The sequence below is a fragment of the Melospiza georgiana genome, chromosome 8, assembly GCF_028018845.1.
Source record: "Melospiza georgiana isolate bMelGeo1 chromosome 8, bMelGeo1.pri, whole genome shotgun sequence".
Taxonomy (NCBI): Eukaryota; Metazoa; Chordata; class Aves; order Passeriformes; family Passerellidae; genus Melospiza; species Melospiza georgiana.
In genome coordinates, this window is record NC_080437.1 from 3,492,007 (window position 1) to 3,506,478 (window position 14,472).

The 14,472-nt window shown below is 57.5% G+C and overlaps 2 protein-coding genes across 2 annotated transcripts; both read left to right on the top strand.

The window, feature by feature from the left end:
• Positions 1–831: 831 nt before the first annotated feature.
• On the top strand, positions 832–3,807 carry LOC131086393 (C-type lectin domain family 2 member H-like). Its single transcript, XM_058029386.1, has 6 exons — positions 832–1,105; positions 1,972–2,199; positions 2,579–2,677; positions 2,780–2,961; positions 3,162–3,262; positions 3,353–3,807. The coding sequence occupies exons 1-6, from the start codon at positions 922–924 to the stop codon at positions 3,468–3,470; spliced, it is 912 nt and encodes a 303-aa protein (XP_057885369.1). The 5' UTR covers positions 832–921; the 3' UTR covers positions 3,471–3,807.
• A 5,565-nt stretch (positions 3,808–9,372) lies between these two features.
• LOC131086345 (C-type lectin domain family 2 member H-like) lies at positions 9,373–12,751 on the top strand. Its single transcript, XM_058029313.1, has 6 exons — positions 9,373–9,646; positions 10,513–10,740; positions 11,120–11,218; positions 11,321–11,502; positions 11,703–11,803; positions 11,894–12,751. Exons 1-6 carry the CDS (start codon positions 9,463–9,465, stop codon positions 12,009–12,011), a joined length of 912 nt encoding a protein of 303 aa, XP_057885296.1. The 5' UTR covers positions 9,373–9,462; the 3' UTR covers positions 12,012–12,751.
• Positions 12,752–14,472: the final 1,721 nt, after the last annotated feature.

Here is a 14,472-nt window from a genome sequence, read left to right on the forward strand (position 1 = left end):
AGGGGAGACCCTCCTTATGCATCATTTCGGGATCTAAATTGAGAGGGAACCTCCGTTCACCTCTTCATTCAAGGCTTTGAACTGGCGGCAAGAGGGAGTTTCCCCTTGGTTTAATCCATGCAGCAACTGTAATAGAAGGGTGAGGATGAGCTGGCGCTGCGGGCCGGGCTCAGTTTCTCCCTGGGGACGGCAAACGCCGCCAGGCACCGAGCGATGCCCCCGGCACTGCCTGTGCCGCGCCCGCTGGATCCAGCAGCGCTGGAAGCTCCAGGAGCAGCTCAGCGCCTGCTCCGCGCTCGGCCCTGCGAGCCCGGCCCGGAGCGGGGGCTCCGGACACATCCCCGTGCTGGGGCAGAGCCGCTGCCCGGCCCGGGGATCCTTTATCCCCCTGCTGCGGCTGCCGGGGACCGAGGGCACAGTCCTGCTTCCGAGGCTGAACTCTGCTGCTTTACCGCTCGTTCTCTTGCCATGATTTGTGTCACAATAAATTCAAAGTATTCCCCCCGGTCGTGTCCCTTTATACCGGTGACCGGTGAGTGATCTCTGCCTGGCCTTTGCCGATCCTCGAGCCTTTCCTCCTGTGTTCTGTTGCCTGCCCAGGGGCAGGAGCAGAGGCACAGAGCGCTTTTGCTGGCCCCGGGCACCTGGCCTGGCCCAGCACACCCCAAGAATCTTGGCGGTGATTCACTCTTGAGAGTCCCAGAAACTCCTCCCTTGGGGCTGCGCTTCTTCAGCAGCGTCTTCGGCGCGTTCCTTCCTTCGCCGTCCTCTTCAGCGAAGTAATTTCTGTCATCGCAAGGTTTCTTCGGGACAGAAGCGTCGGACGCGGAATTCGTGGGAGTGGCGCAAACACCTGGCCTCACCTCACCGCTCTCTCCTCCCACTGCTCGCGCGATCGGCTGCGTTTCCGCAGGCCGATGGATGAAAACGCCCAGAATCCCTCCCACACCTCCATCGGCCTTCAAGTGCCGGCGCAGCCGCCGTGCCTGCTGTGTCTTGTCGGGATCGGAGAAGCGGCGGCGCGTTCGGGTCATTCTGCAGCGGCGGCGGCGGCACCCGGAGCCCGGCGGGACGGCGGCGGAGCTCGGAGGCGGCTCCAGCCCAGGTGGGACCGCAGTCGATGCTGCCACGCTCGGGGCTCGCTGCGGGCGGAGGGGTCCGCGGTGAGGGCCGGGAGGATTCTGGCGAGTTCCTGGTGCCGGCTTCTTCCGTGTTCCCCTGCGCTGGGATCGCCGAGGGCGCGGCTGCCCGCGCTCTCCTCCTTGCCCGGATGGCCGGCATGGAGCCGGTGCCGCGGCAGCGATGGCTCATCGCGGCTGCTCTCGCTAGGACGGAGGCGGCTGCTCCGTGCTCGGGACCCTTCCCGCCCGTGCGGCACCGGGCTGGGGGCCGCTGCTCGGGCGGGAGGTGTCCGTGCCCGGCTCGGGGCTGGCACGGCATGAACTTGAACCCAGTGCCTCAGAGCCCAAAGCGCTGCAGGCGCCGAGTGCGGGCACCAAGCGGCGCATCCTGCCCGCTCCGGGGCTGAGGCTTCTCGGCGCTGCCCTATGTGCCGGCAGCCGCTCCGTGTGCCCAGGCAGGGAGCCGCAGCGGCCGTACCGGCGCTCGGTGTGCCCGGGCTCCGAGGGGCTGGGGAAGGGAATCGTGCGGGGCACAATGGTGAGCAGCCCGGGGCTGCTGCTTCTTGCCCCTCGGCAGGCGGACTCCGAGCCGCAGCTGCCCCGGGCCAGCAGCAGCCGGCAGCTCGCAGGCGCTCTCAGCGCCCGGCCCGCCACGGAGCTGGGCTGCAGCGGCTGCAGAGCCACAGGGGCCGCGGCTGCGGCCACCGCACAGCTCCCGGAGGCTGCGCTTGTCTCCGCACCTGCTGCCGCACCTCTGGGCAGCGGCGACAGCGCACCCACAGCTGCCACCGCCCTCCTGAGCCCCTGCACGGCCGGCACCAGCAGCGACCTCTCATCCTGCCCCTTTCAGGGTGCCATCAGCGTGTCTGTAAAGCTGTTCCCGAGGCCGAGCTCCTAAAGGCTTTGCCAACACTCGTGATGTGTCCGAAGGAAGATGCTATTTGTTCCAGCCAGAGAGACTCTGGCTGTGAGCTAAACGAGAGTGAATTCTGCTCCATTCTTGGGGTTGGGAATGAGCCCCTGAAGACAGGATCTGCAACCAGCAATGAACACAAAAGGAACCTCCGAAGATTCCTGGGTGAGTGCAGGGCCAACCCTGTGGCCTCTAGGGTGGGGACAGTGTCCCCTCCCAAAGGCAGGGCTGGCAGGTGTGTGGCTGTTTCCCAATGTCTGGAAGAGGCCTCGTGCTCTGCTGAGCCCCATCAGTGGCTGGAAGCAAGAGCCCCAGCTGCCCCCAAGGCTGTGCAGTTCTCCTGCTGCAGCCTGTGCCCACAGCTGTGTCCCTGCCTGTGCCCACAGCTGTGTCCCTGCCTGTGGCCAGGCTCTTGGCTCTCTGGCTGCCAGCTGAGGGAGGGCCACACTGCCTCAGAGCTCCCTGCTTTGCTCCCTGGCCATGGGCTGAGCAGATTGCAGGGCCGGCTCTGCTTCTGGCAGCCAGCAGCTCTTTCCTGCTCCAGGTGAACTGTTCAGGTGCCATCCTGTGGGCACGGCGGTGCTGATTCTGCTGCTCCTGGTGCTGGTGCTGGCTTTGGGGGCAGCCGTGGCTGTGCAGTCAGGTAAGGGAGGGGCAGCAGCCTGGGCCCAGCCCCTCGGGGCAGAGCGGGCTCCCTGCTCCCTGCACAGGGGAATCCTCAGAGCTTCTCCTCTTCCTCCTGCAGCACTACAGGTTCCAGTCACACCTGCAACCCCACAGTGTGTTCTGGGCTGTCCCCATGGCTGGGTCGGGTCCAATGGGGTCTGCTACTACTTCTCACGGGAATACAGCACGTGGGAGCAGGGTCAGGAACGGTGCTCCGAGCTCAATGCCTCCCTGGCCATTGCCAAGGATGAGGAGGCCATGGTGAGTGAGGGGCTGCGGGCGCTGTGGGGTGGCTGAGGGCAGCCTGGGGGCGCTCCTGGGCCGGGCTCGGTGCTCGTGGGACCGGGGCTCCAGCCCTGGGCCGGGGCCTTGCAGGGAAGGAGCCCCGGCGTGCGAGGGGAGCCCCGGGCACGTGTCTCCACGAGGGGCCGGGGCAGCTCCCACTCCTCTCTCCTGGGCAGGATTTGCTCTTCCGTCTCCGCGGGAACGGCGATTTCTGGCTCGGGCTGCGCAGACGGGGCGAGCGCCTGCACTGGGGGGACGGCAGCAGCTACAGCTCCCGGTGAGTGCCGGGGAGCCGGGCAGGGCCTGGGGGCACAGGGGCACAAGGGCTTCCCCGGGCAGCCAGCGCTGCCTCTGCTTCTCCCTGCAGGTTTCCTGTCCTCGGCAATTCCCAGTGTGTGTACCTGGCTGACGGGAAAAGATTCAGGAGTGAGTTCTGCTCCAATGAGCGGCCGTATGTCTGCAGCAAGGCCCAAGCTCCCCTGTAACAGGGGCTGCACAAAGGACCTTCTCCACGCTGGGCAGTGCCAGCTTCACCTCTGAGCCCAGCACAGCGCTGTCCTTCCTCAGCTGCACCCTGTGCCTTGCACTTCCTCTCAGGGGCACCTCAGTGCCTCTTCATCCCCAGTGCCAACGCTGGGCTGGGGCTGCAAAGGAAAAGTCTCTGCAATCCATCCTGACACCGATGCTGCCTGCAGTGAGTGCCTTGCCCTCATGACCCAACAAGCTCAGACAGGAAATCCAAATTACCCTGGGATTTTGGAAATTATTACAAACTGGCCTGAAGGTGACACTGTTGCACTTTCCACGGAAGAGGAAGAAGAAGTTCAGCTGAGAAGTGATGAGGAGGGATCCCGCTTTTGGCATCAGGCACCTGACTGTGAAGAAGGGTCTCTCAGCTGCTGGCTCTCTCTCTCTCTCAGCTTCGGAGAAGGATGGTCATACCTGCTACTGCCAGCACCATAACCCAGCCCAGAGCTGGAATAAGCTCGAGAGAATAAAATAAACAGAATAAAGAAGCTGCACCACCTGGTCTTCTCTGTCTGTTAACATTAAAAGAGCTGCCCTGAGTCACCATCGGGGCGGCCACACTGGTTTAAAAGAGTCATGGGAAAGGCTGGGATATGTGAAGGGAATAAAATTCAGAGAATGGTGTGAAATAGTCTAAAAATACTGCAAGAGTAGTGGTCACTGCCAAAGTGTCACAAAAATACCTGTACCAAGGGACTGTGAGTCATACAGGACCAGGTCTGGACCGTGTCACCTCCCAAGGACACGGCTGGACTGGGGTGGGTGGGGCTTCCTCTGTTGCCGATGGGCTGATTGTGGGAACGCTGAGCAGGCGTTCCTTGCGTTTGCGAGTCACGCAGGACCGGGGTGGGGCTTCCTTCGTCGCTGTGTAGCTGATTGTGGGAACGCTCAGTAGGTGCCTTCCTTGCGTTTGTGAGTCACGCAGGACCAGGGTGAGGCTTCCTATTTCGCCACAGGCTGATTGTGTACTCACTGGGTGCATTCCTTGCCTTTGCCAGCCACGCAGAAGCACAGGAATGTGCTGAGGTTTCCTCTGCCACCTATGGGCTGATTCTAGGAACACTGAGTAGGCGTTCCCTGCATTTGTTAGTCACGCAGGACTGCAGGACCGGCGTGGGGCTTCCTCTGTTGTTGACCGGTTGATTGTGGGAACATTGAACAGGACGTTCCTTACGTCTGTGAGTCACACAGGACCGCAGGACCAGAGTGGGGCTTTGTCAGTCGCGGCGGCGTAGCTGATTGTGGGAACGCTCAGTCGGTGCGTTCCTTGCATTTGTGAGTCATGCAGGACTGGGGTGGGGCTTTCTCAGTCGCTGGGTAGCAGGTTGATTAAAAGAGGCCTCTAGGGAGTGCAGAGAACAGGAGCGGGCAAACAGGTTTGTGGCATGTCTCTGAGGGCGTGGTGCAGCAGTTTGGGCAGGCAGGGTGTCCTAGGTTACAATACAAAGGTGTGTTCTGTTCCCATCTTCAAGAGCTGTTGAGACCAGGAGAAGCATTGTTTTTCCTTATCTCCAGTCAATGGGCCCATCAATGCCTAGCCCTTGACTCAGAGATAATTCCCTCTGGGAGCCATTTCTTTAAGGGACCCACTGCAAGACTCATGGAATGAAATCAGTCCATTGTGAGATGCCCCACGTAGGGGCGAGGAGCTAAGCATCCCCACCTGCACATAATCTGGCCTTTGGGACAGAACAAGGTGCCCTTGCCCACTGGTTTCCAGAGGACAAAGAGCTACCAGATCTTTTCTATGGGATCACCACTTCAACAAGACCATTTCATCTGGACTGCCACCACACCCTAAGTAGCAGGGTGTCAGGTTGTATTCCGACTCTGACAGTGGTTTTTTCTTTAGTATTATTGCATGTATTTTGTTTTTTTCCTTGTCCTAATAAATTCATTATTTCCGACTTGGAGTCTCTCACTGCTTTTGCTTTCAAACCAGAACATCCATCCTCTTTCTTATTTTGTCATCTCAACAACTGCTAAGCAAACGTTTCTAATCCTGTCAATTGGCAATGCAACCGCTCCTTAATTCAGGTTTTAAAGTCAGGCTCTGCCCAAGCCATTGACTTGATTTTTTTTTTTTATGAAGTTGTTGGCGCTTAACAAGCTCTGTGCTGCTTTAAAGCCTTTCTCCAAGGCTCAAAGAATGACCCTGGCAGGGAGTGCAGGAGCGTTGTGCACTCCTTGTTTGGAAATGGAGGGCATTAAATCAGGATCTTTTAAAAGCCATTGAAATTAAGGCACTGGGATTCCTTTGGGAAATGGTCCATTTAGGATAGAGCCACAGTGCCAGAAGCTGTTTGTCTGATGCTCAGTTCATTCTCTGATCAGTGCAGGGCCAGACCCTCAAGAAATGCATGAGCCAAACCCAGCAAGGTGAGGAAAAGAGCCGAGCTGAGCTGAGAGAGCTGGAGAGATGAAATGCCACAAATGGGCCAGCAGCATGGCCCTCCCCAGCAGATTTTCTTACAGTTGAATTTTAAAAATGCTAAAAGCTGTTGCTCAGTTCTTTGGGATCTGGCTTGCAACTGCAGAGGGGATGAGCTCTCCTACTGGAACTCAGGCACTGGAGTGCCACATGCCTGCAGCCTGATTGCTTCCCATTCTGCTTAAATTCTGTGTTTCTTTCATTTGGTTTTTTTTGCGTGGTTTTTTTTCTTTTCTTTTTCATTTTAAGTATTCTTAGCCATGCTACAAGTGAAAGAAGAGAACAGAAATAGGCTGGAGCACCACTGGCACAGTAATTGATATATTACTCTCTCTCTTTTCCCTTGAAAAACATATGTAGATAACACGAACTTTTAAACTCTGTGGTTTGGGACAAGCACTCTTTTCCCCCTTTCTTTGAAATAGATATGCAACTCCTGAGACCCTGGCTAGTGCTCCCTGCATTTTGTTCATGCCTTTACAATTGAACAAGTAGCTGATAAGATTGACAAGGAAGATACAACTCAGGTACTCACCAGGCAGCAGCCTCCAAACTCTTTGGGTGATGCAAGGAGCAGTAGGGTGTGAAGACTGCTTTCCAGTGTGAGATTAATCCATAAAAACCTGCTCACTGACATAAAAATCTGTGGGAGCCATAAACAAGCGATGTGGGTCTCCAGGCAGCTCTTTAAAATGCAGTTTATTCCATCCAAGACCTTACAGCAGTCCAGGGTCATGGGCGACAGAGCCTGTGCCTACAGCTGTCAACTCCAGTTGCAGACAAGCCTGGGGATCCTTTGGTTTTGATTACAATGCATTATATACTTTTCTTTGCTGAGCATCTTCATACAGAACCAATCTATACCTTAACTTTTGCCTACAGGCTATCATAACTACTGTAATTACCATATTCATCTTACTGTTCTCCAATCACTACAAGTTAGTAAGGCACATTTTAAGCTAGAAGCTGTTTTTCAGTTTCCTTACAGTGGAAAATTCAGAGACCTTTTTTCTACTTGCAGCATCAGCAGTCTTGTTGGTCCGTGGAATCTTTTTCCCCGGTAAAAACATCTTCTTGTCTGAGGTGGGTTTATCCTTTACTCTAAGCCATAAAAACCCCTTCTAACTAACTTACCCTTTGCCTTCTTAGTTATTCAGTAATATTGGCTCAGAAATTTATTTCCTCTATATCAAAACTCGCTTCCATCTCTATTTAATTCTCAGACTCTACATTCAAAAATCTTTCAGCCAAACATACATATCTGTGAGACTTTCTTGTCAAACTTTCGTCCTTCCCAACAAAAGTCACTTCTTAGAAGCCACTTGTTTTTTCTCAAAAGGTGCAAGAGCTGGAGTGTCTGACAAAGCCTGGGCAGAATGATGAAGAATATTCCTGTCACATTTCTCCTTCTCTTCCTGTGCCAGCAAGAGGACCCATCCTCGTTAAGGGTTTTGTTCCTGTGTGACAGTGTGTAGTTCAGAGCTAAAGCCGTGCCCAGGAGCGTTCATGATTTAATCTGCACTGCCCACTCAGCCGTGTGAGCTCTGAGCAGTGTGCTGGAAAGTGGGGCCGAGCCAATTTCGGGCAGTCGGGCTCGGAGCTTCCAGGGTTTGGAGTCAAGAGCGGAGGCTGAGCTCCCTCTGTGGTCAGAGAGGGGAGACACCTTCCTGTGCAGGGAACGCTTTCCCAGCCGGGTTTGCTCTCCTGACAGCTCAAGTCTCGCCTCTTCAAGAGCAGAGCACGCTGTGCCCCCAGGGCTTTGCTGCTGGCAGCACTGGGAGAGATCCTGGGAACACTGGGAGGGAACTGGGAGCACAGGGAATGCCAGGAGGGAACTGGGAGGGAGAGTGGGAGCAGCGGGAGTGAGCAGGAAGGAGCACTGCGAGGGATATCAAGAGCCCTGGGAAGGAACAGTGCTCCCAGCTCCTGCCCAGTGCTCTCCCCATCCCTGCCGGGGCTTGCCAGCAAGAGGGAAACTGGCAGGGAACTGGGAGGGAACTGCTCAGCACTGTGCGAGGGGCAGCAGCCCCAGGGGTGAGCAGTGAGGAGAGGGAAGTGCCCCCAGCCCCTCCCCAGTGCCCCCAGAAACGAGACATTACAGGGAGAAAAGGGATTGAAATGGAGGGGGAAAGCTTTTCTGTAACTGTGTTTGAACTGGGGAGGATCCCCATTCACCTATGATTTGAAGGGTCTCATTTGAAGGAAAACACCCTTTTCATCATTTTGGGTGCCTCTCTTGGCGGGCATTCAGTGTGTTCCTTGATTTTTATGTTTAAATGGAAGGAGAATATCTTTATTGTACTTTTCAATTGAGGGAAAGAGCCCCATTTTCATCATCTTCAGGTTCAAACTGAGAGCAAACACGGCTGTCCCTGGTCTGAAAGGGTTTCCCTTGAGAGGAACCTCTTGAACTGTAAGAGTTCCATCGAGGGGGACCTTCCATTTGATGGGACCTTCACAGATTCAAGGTGTCCTAAAGCCCCCAGAATACTCTTTGTTGAGGGAAATTGAAGTGGGAAATCGTATTTCCACTCCTTTTAGGAGGCTAAATTGAGGAAAACACCCCCTTCATTCAGATTTTATTCCAGATTAAACTGAGGGGAGACCCTCCTTATGCATCATTTCGGGATCTAAATTGAGAGGGAACCTCCGTTCACCTCTTCATTCAAGGCTTTGAACTGGCGGCAAGAGGGAGTTTCCCCTTGGTTTAATCCATGCAGCAACTGTAATAGAAGGGTGAGGATGAGCTGGCGCTGCGGGCCGGGCTCAGTTTCTCCCTGGGGACGGCAAACGCCGCCAGGCACCGAGCGATGCCCCCGGCACTGCCTGTGCCGCGCCCGCTGGATCCAGCAGCGCTGGAAGCTCCAGGAGCAGCTCAGCGCCTGCTCCGCGCTCGGCCCTGCGAGCTCGGCACGGAGCGGGGGCTCCGGACACATCCCCGCGCTGGGGCAGAGCCGCTGCCCGGCCCGGGGATCCTTTATCCCCCTGCTGCGGCTGCCGGGGACCGAGGGCACAGTCCTGCTTCCGAGGCTGAACTCTGCTGCTTTACCGCTCGTTCTCTTGCCATGATTTGTGTCACAATAAATTCAAAGTATTCCCCCCGGTCGTGTCCCTTTATACCGGTGACCGGTGAGTGATCTCTGCCTGGCCTTTGCCGATCCTCGAGCCTTTCCTCCTGTGTTCTGTTGCCTGCCCAGGGGCAGGAGCAGAGGCACAGAGCGCTTTTGCTGGCCCCGGGCACCTGGCCTGGCCCAGCACACCCCAAGAATCTTGGCGGTGATTCACTCTTGAGAGTCCCAGAAACTCCTCCCTTGGGGCTGCGCTTCTTCAGCAGCGTCTTCGGCGCGTTCCTTCCTTCGCCGTCCTCTTCAGCGAAGTAATTTCTGTCATCGCAAGGTTTCTTCGGGACAGAAGCGTCGGACGCGGAATTCGTGGGAGTGGCGCAAACACCTGGCCTCACCTCACCGCTCTCTCCTCCCACTGCTCGCGCGATCGGCTGCGTTTCCGCAGGCCGATGGATGAAAACGCCCAGAATCCCTCCCACACCTCCATCGGCCTTCAAGTGCCGGCGCAGCCGCCGTGCCTGCTGTGTCTTGTCGGGATCGGAGAAGCGGCGGCGCGTTCGGGTCATTCTGCAGCGGCGGCGGCGGCACCCGGAGCCCGGCGGGACGGCGGCGGAGCTCGGAGGCGGCTCCAGCCCAGGTGGGACCGCAGTCGATGCTGCCACGCTCGGGGCTCGCTGCGGGCGGAGGGGTCCGCGGTGAGGGCCGGGAGGATTCTGGCGAGTTCCTGGTGCCGGCTTCTTCCGTGTTCCCCTGCGCTGGGATCGCCGAGGGCGCGGCTGCCCGCGCTCTCCTCCTTGCCCGGATGGCCGGCATGGAGCCGGTGCCGCGGCAGCGATGGCTCATCGCGGCTGCTCTCGCTAGGACGGAGGCGGCTGCTCCGTGCTCGGGACCCTTCCCGCCCGTGCGGCACCGGGCTGGGGGCCGCTGCTCGGGTGGGAGGTGTCCGTGCCCGGCTCGGGGCTGGCACGGCATGAACTTGAACCCAGTGCCTCAGAGCCCAAAGCGCTGCAGGCGCCGAGTGCGGGCACCAAGCGGCGCATCCTGCCCGCTCCGGGGCTGAGGCTTCTCGGCGCTGCCCTATGTGCCGGCAGCCGCTCCGTGTGCCCAGGCAGGGAGCCGCAGCGGCCGTACCGGCGCTCGGTGTGCCCGGGCTCCGAGGGGCTGGGGAAGGGAATCGTGCGGGGCACAATGGTGAGCAGCCCGGGGCTGCTGCTTCTTGCCCCTCGGCAGGCGGACTCCGAGCCGCAGCTGCCCCGGGCCAGCAGCAGCCGGCAGCTCGCAGGCGCTCTCAGCGCCCGGCCCACCACGGAGCTGGGCTGCAGCGGCTGCAGAGCCACAGGGGCCGCGGCTGCGGCCACCGCACAGCTCCCGGAGGCTGCGCTTGTCTCCGCACCTGCTGCCGCACCTCTGGGCAGCGGCGACAGCGCACCCACAGCTGCCACCGCCCTCCTGAGCCCCTGCACGGCCGGCACCAGCAGCGACCTCTCATCCTGCCCCTTTCAGGGTGCCATCAGCGTGTCTGTAAAGCTGTTCCCGAGGCCGAGCTCCTAAAGGCTTTGCCAACACTCGTGATGTGTCCGAAGGAAGATGCTATTTGTTCCAGCCAGAGAGACTCTGGCTGTGAGCTAAACGAGAGTGAATTCTGCTCCATTCTTGGGGTTGGGAATGAGCCCCTGAAGACAGGATCTGCAACCAGCAATGAACACAAAAGGAACCTCCGAAGATTCCTGGGTGAGTGCAGGGCCAACCCTGTGGCCTCTAGGGTGGGGACAGTGTCCCCTCCCAAAGGCAGGGCTGGCAGGTGTGTGGCTGTTTCCCAATGTCTGGAAGAGGCCTCGTGCTCTGCTGAGCCCCATCAGTGGCTGGAAGCAAGAGCCCCAGCTGCCCCCAAGGCTGTGCAGTTCTCCTGCTGCAGCCTGTGCCCACAGCTGTGTCCCTGCCTGTGCCCACAGCTGTGTCCCTGCCTGTGGCCAGGCTCTTGGCTCTCTGGCTGCCAGCTGAGGGAGGGCCACACTGCCTCAGAGCTCCCTGCTTTGCTCCCTGGCCATGGGCTGAGCAGATTGCAGGGCCGGCTCTGCTTCTGGCAGCCAGCAGCTCTTTCCTGCTCCAGGTGAACTGTTCAGGTGCCATCCTGTGGGCACGGCGGTGCTGATTCTGCTGCTCCTGGTGCTGGTGCTGGCTTTGGGGGCAGCCGTGGCTGTGCAGTCAGGTAAGGGAGGGGCAGCAGCCTGGGCCCAGCCCCTCGGGGCAGAGCGGGCTCCCTGCTCCCTGCACAGGGGAATCCTCAGAGCTTCTCCTCTTCCTCCTGCAGCACTACAGGTTCCAGTCACACCTGCAACCCCACAGTGTGTTCTGGGCTGTCCCCATGGCTGGGTCGGGTCCAATGGGGTCTGCTACTACTTCTCACGGGAATACAGCACGTGGGAGCAGGGTCAGGAACGGTGCTCCGAGCTCAATGCCTCCCTGGCCATTGCCAAGGATGAGGAGGCCATGGTGAGTGAGGGGCTGCGGGCGCTGTGGGGTGGCTGAGGGCAGCCTGGGGGCGCTCCTGGGCCGGGCTCGGTGCTCGCAGGGCCGGGGCTGCAGCCCTGGGCCGGGGCCTTGCAGGGAAGGAGCCCCGGCGTGCGGGGGCAGCCCCGGGCACGTGTCTCCACGAGGGGCCGGGGCAGCTCCCACTCCTCTCTCCTGGGCAGGATTTGCTCTTCCGTCTCCGCGGGAACGGCGATTTCTGGCTCGGGCTGCGCAGACGGGGCGAGCGCCTGCACTGGGGGGACGGCAGCAGCTACAGCTCCCGGTGAGTGCCGGGGAGCCGGGCAGGGCCTGGGGGCACAGGGGCACAAGGGCTTCCCCGGGCAGCCAGCGCTGCCTCTGCTTCTCCCTGCAGGTTTCCTGTCCTCGGCAATTCCCAGTGTGTGTACCTGGCTGACGGGAAAAGATTCAGGAGTGAGTTCTGCTCCAATGAGCGGCCGTATGTCTGCAGCAAGGCCCAAGCTCCCCTGTAACAGGGGCTGCACAAAGGACCTTCTCCACGCTGGGCAGTGCCAGCTTCACCTCTGAGCCCAGCACAGCGCTGTCCTTCCTCAGCTGCACCCTGTGCCTTGCATTTCCTCTCAGGGTCACCTCAGTGCCTCTTCATCCCCAGTGCCAACGCTGGGCTGGGGCTGCAAAGGAAAAGTCTCTGCAATCCATCCTGACACCGATGCTGCCTGCAGTGAGTGCCTTGCCCTCATGACCCAACAAGCTCAGACAGGAAATCCAAATTACCCTGGGATTTTGGAAATTATTACAAACTGGCCTGAAGGTGACACTGTTGCACTTTCCACGGAAGAGGAAGAAGAAGTTCAGCCGAGAAGTGATGAGGAGGGATCCCGCTTTTGGCATCAGGCACCTGACTGTGAAGAAGGGTCTCTCAGCTGCTGGCTCTCTCTCTCTCTCAGCTTCGGAGAAGGATGGTCATACCTGCTACTGCCAGCACCATAACCCAGCCCAGAGCTGGAATAAGCTCGAGAGAATAAAATAAACAGAATAAAGAAGCTGCACCACCTGGTCTTCTCTGTCTGTTAACATTAAAAGAGCTGCCCTGAGTCACCATCGGGGCAGCCACACTGGTTTAAAAGAGTCATGGGAAAGGCTGGGATATGTGAAGGGAATAAAATTCAGAGAATGGTGTGAAATAGTCTAAAAATACTGCAAGAGTAGTGGTCACTGCCAAAGTGTCACAAAAATACCTGTACCAAGGGACTGTGAGTCATGCAGGACCAGGTCTGGACAGTGTCACCTCCCAAGGACACGGCTGGACTGGGGTGGGTGGGGCTTCCTCTGTTGCCGATGGGCTGATTGTGGGAACGCTGAGCAGGTGTTCCTTGCGTTTGCGAGTCACGCAGGACCGGGGTGGGGCTTCCTTCGTCGCTGTGTAGCTGATGGTTGGAACACTCAGTAGGTGCCTTCCTTGCGTTTGTGAGTCACGCAGGACCAGGGTGAGGCTTCCTATTTCGCCACAGGCTGATTGTGGGAACACTCAGTAGGTGCATTCCTTGCCTTTGCCAGCCACGCAGAAGCACAGGAATGTGCTGAGGTTTCCTCTGCCACCTATGGGCTGATTCTAGGAACACTGAGTAGGCGTTCCCTGCATTTGTTAGTCACGCAGGACTGCAGGACCGGCGTGGGGCTTCCTCTGTTGTTGACCGGTTGATTGTGGGAACATTGAACAGGACGTTCCTTACGTCTGTGAGTCACACAGGACCGCAGGACCAGAGTGGGGCTTTGTCAGTCGCGGCGGCGTAGCTGATTGTGGGAACGCTCAGTAGGTGCGTTCCTTGCATTTGTGAGTCATGCAGGACTGGGGTGGGGCTTTCTCAGTCGCTGGGTAGCAGGTTGATTAAAAGAGGCCTCTAGGGAGTGCAGAGAACAGGAGCGGGCAAACAGGTTTGTGGCATGTCTCTGAGGGCGTGGTGCAGCAGTTTGGGCAGGCAGGGTGTCCTAGGTTACAATAGAAAGGTGTGTTCTGTTCCCATCTTCAAGAGCTGTTGAGACCAGGAGAAGCATTGTTTTTCCTTATCTCCAGTCAATGGCCCATCAATGCCTAGCCCTTGACTCAGAGATAATTCCCTCTGGGAGCCATTTCTTTAAGGGACCCACTGCAAGACTCATGGAATGAAATCAGTCCATTGTGAGATGCCCCACGTAGGGGCGAGGAGCTAAGCATCCCCACCTGCACATAATCTGGCCTTTGGGACAGAACAAGGTGCCCTTGCCCACTGGTTTCCAGAGGACAAAGAGCTACCAGATCTTTTCTATGGGATCACCACTTCAACAAGACCATTTCATCTGGACTGCCACCACCACCCTAAGTAGCAGGGTGTCAGGTTGTATTCCGACTCTGACAGTGGTTTTTTCTTTAGTATTATTGCATGTATTTTGTTTTTTTCCTTGTCCTAATAAATTCATTATTTCCGACTTGGAGTCTCTCACTGCTTTTGCTTTCAAACCAGAACATCCATCCTCTTTCTTATTTTGTCATCTCAACAACTGCTAAGCAAACGTTTCTAATCCTGTCAATTGGCAATGCAACCGCTCCTTAATTCAGGTTTTAAAGTCAGGCTCTGCCCAAGCCATTGACTTGATTTTTTTTTTTTTATGAAGTTGTTGGCGCTTAACAAGCTCTGTGCTGCTTTAAAGCCTTTCTCCAAGGCTCAAAGAATGACCCTGGCAGGGAGTGCAGGAGCGTTGTGCACTCCTTGTTTGGAAATGGAGGGCATTAAATCAGGATCTTTTAAAAGCCATTGAAATTAAGGCACTGGGATTCCTTTGGGAAATGGTCCATTTAGGATAGAGCCACAGTGCCAGAAGCTGTTTGTCTGATGCTCAGTTCATTCTCTGATCAGTGCAGGGCCAGACCCTCAAGAAATGCATGAGCCAAACCCAGCAAGGTGAGGAAAAGAGCCGAGCTGAGCTGAGAGAGCT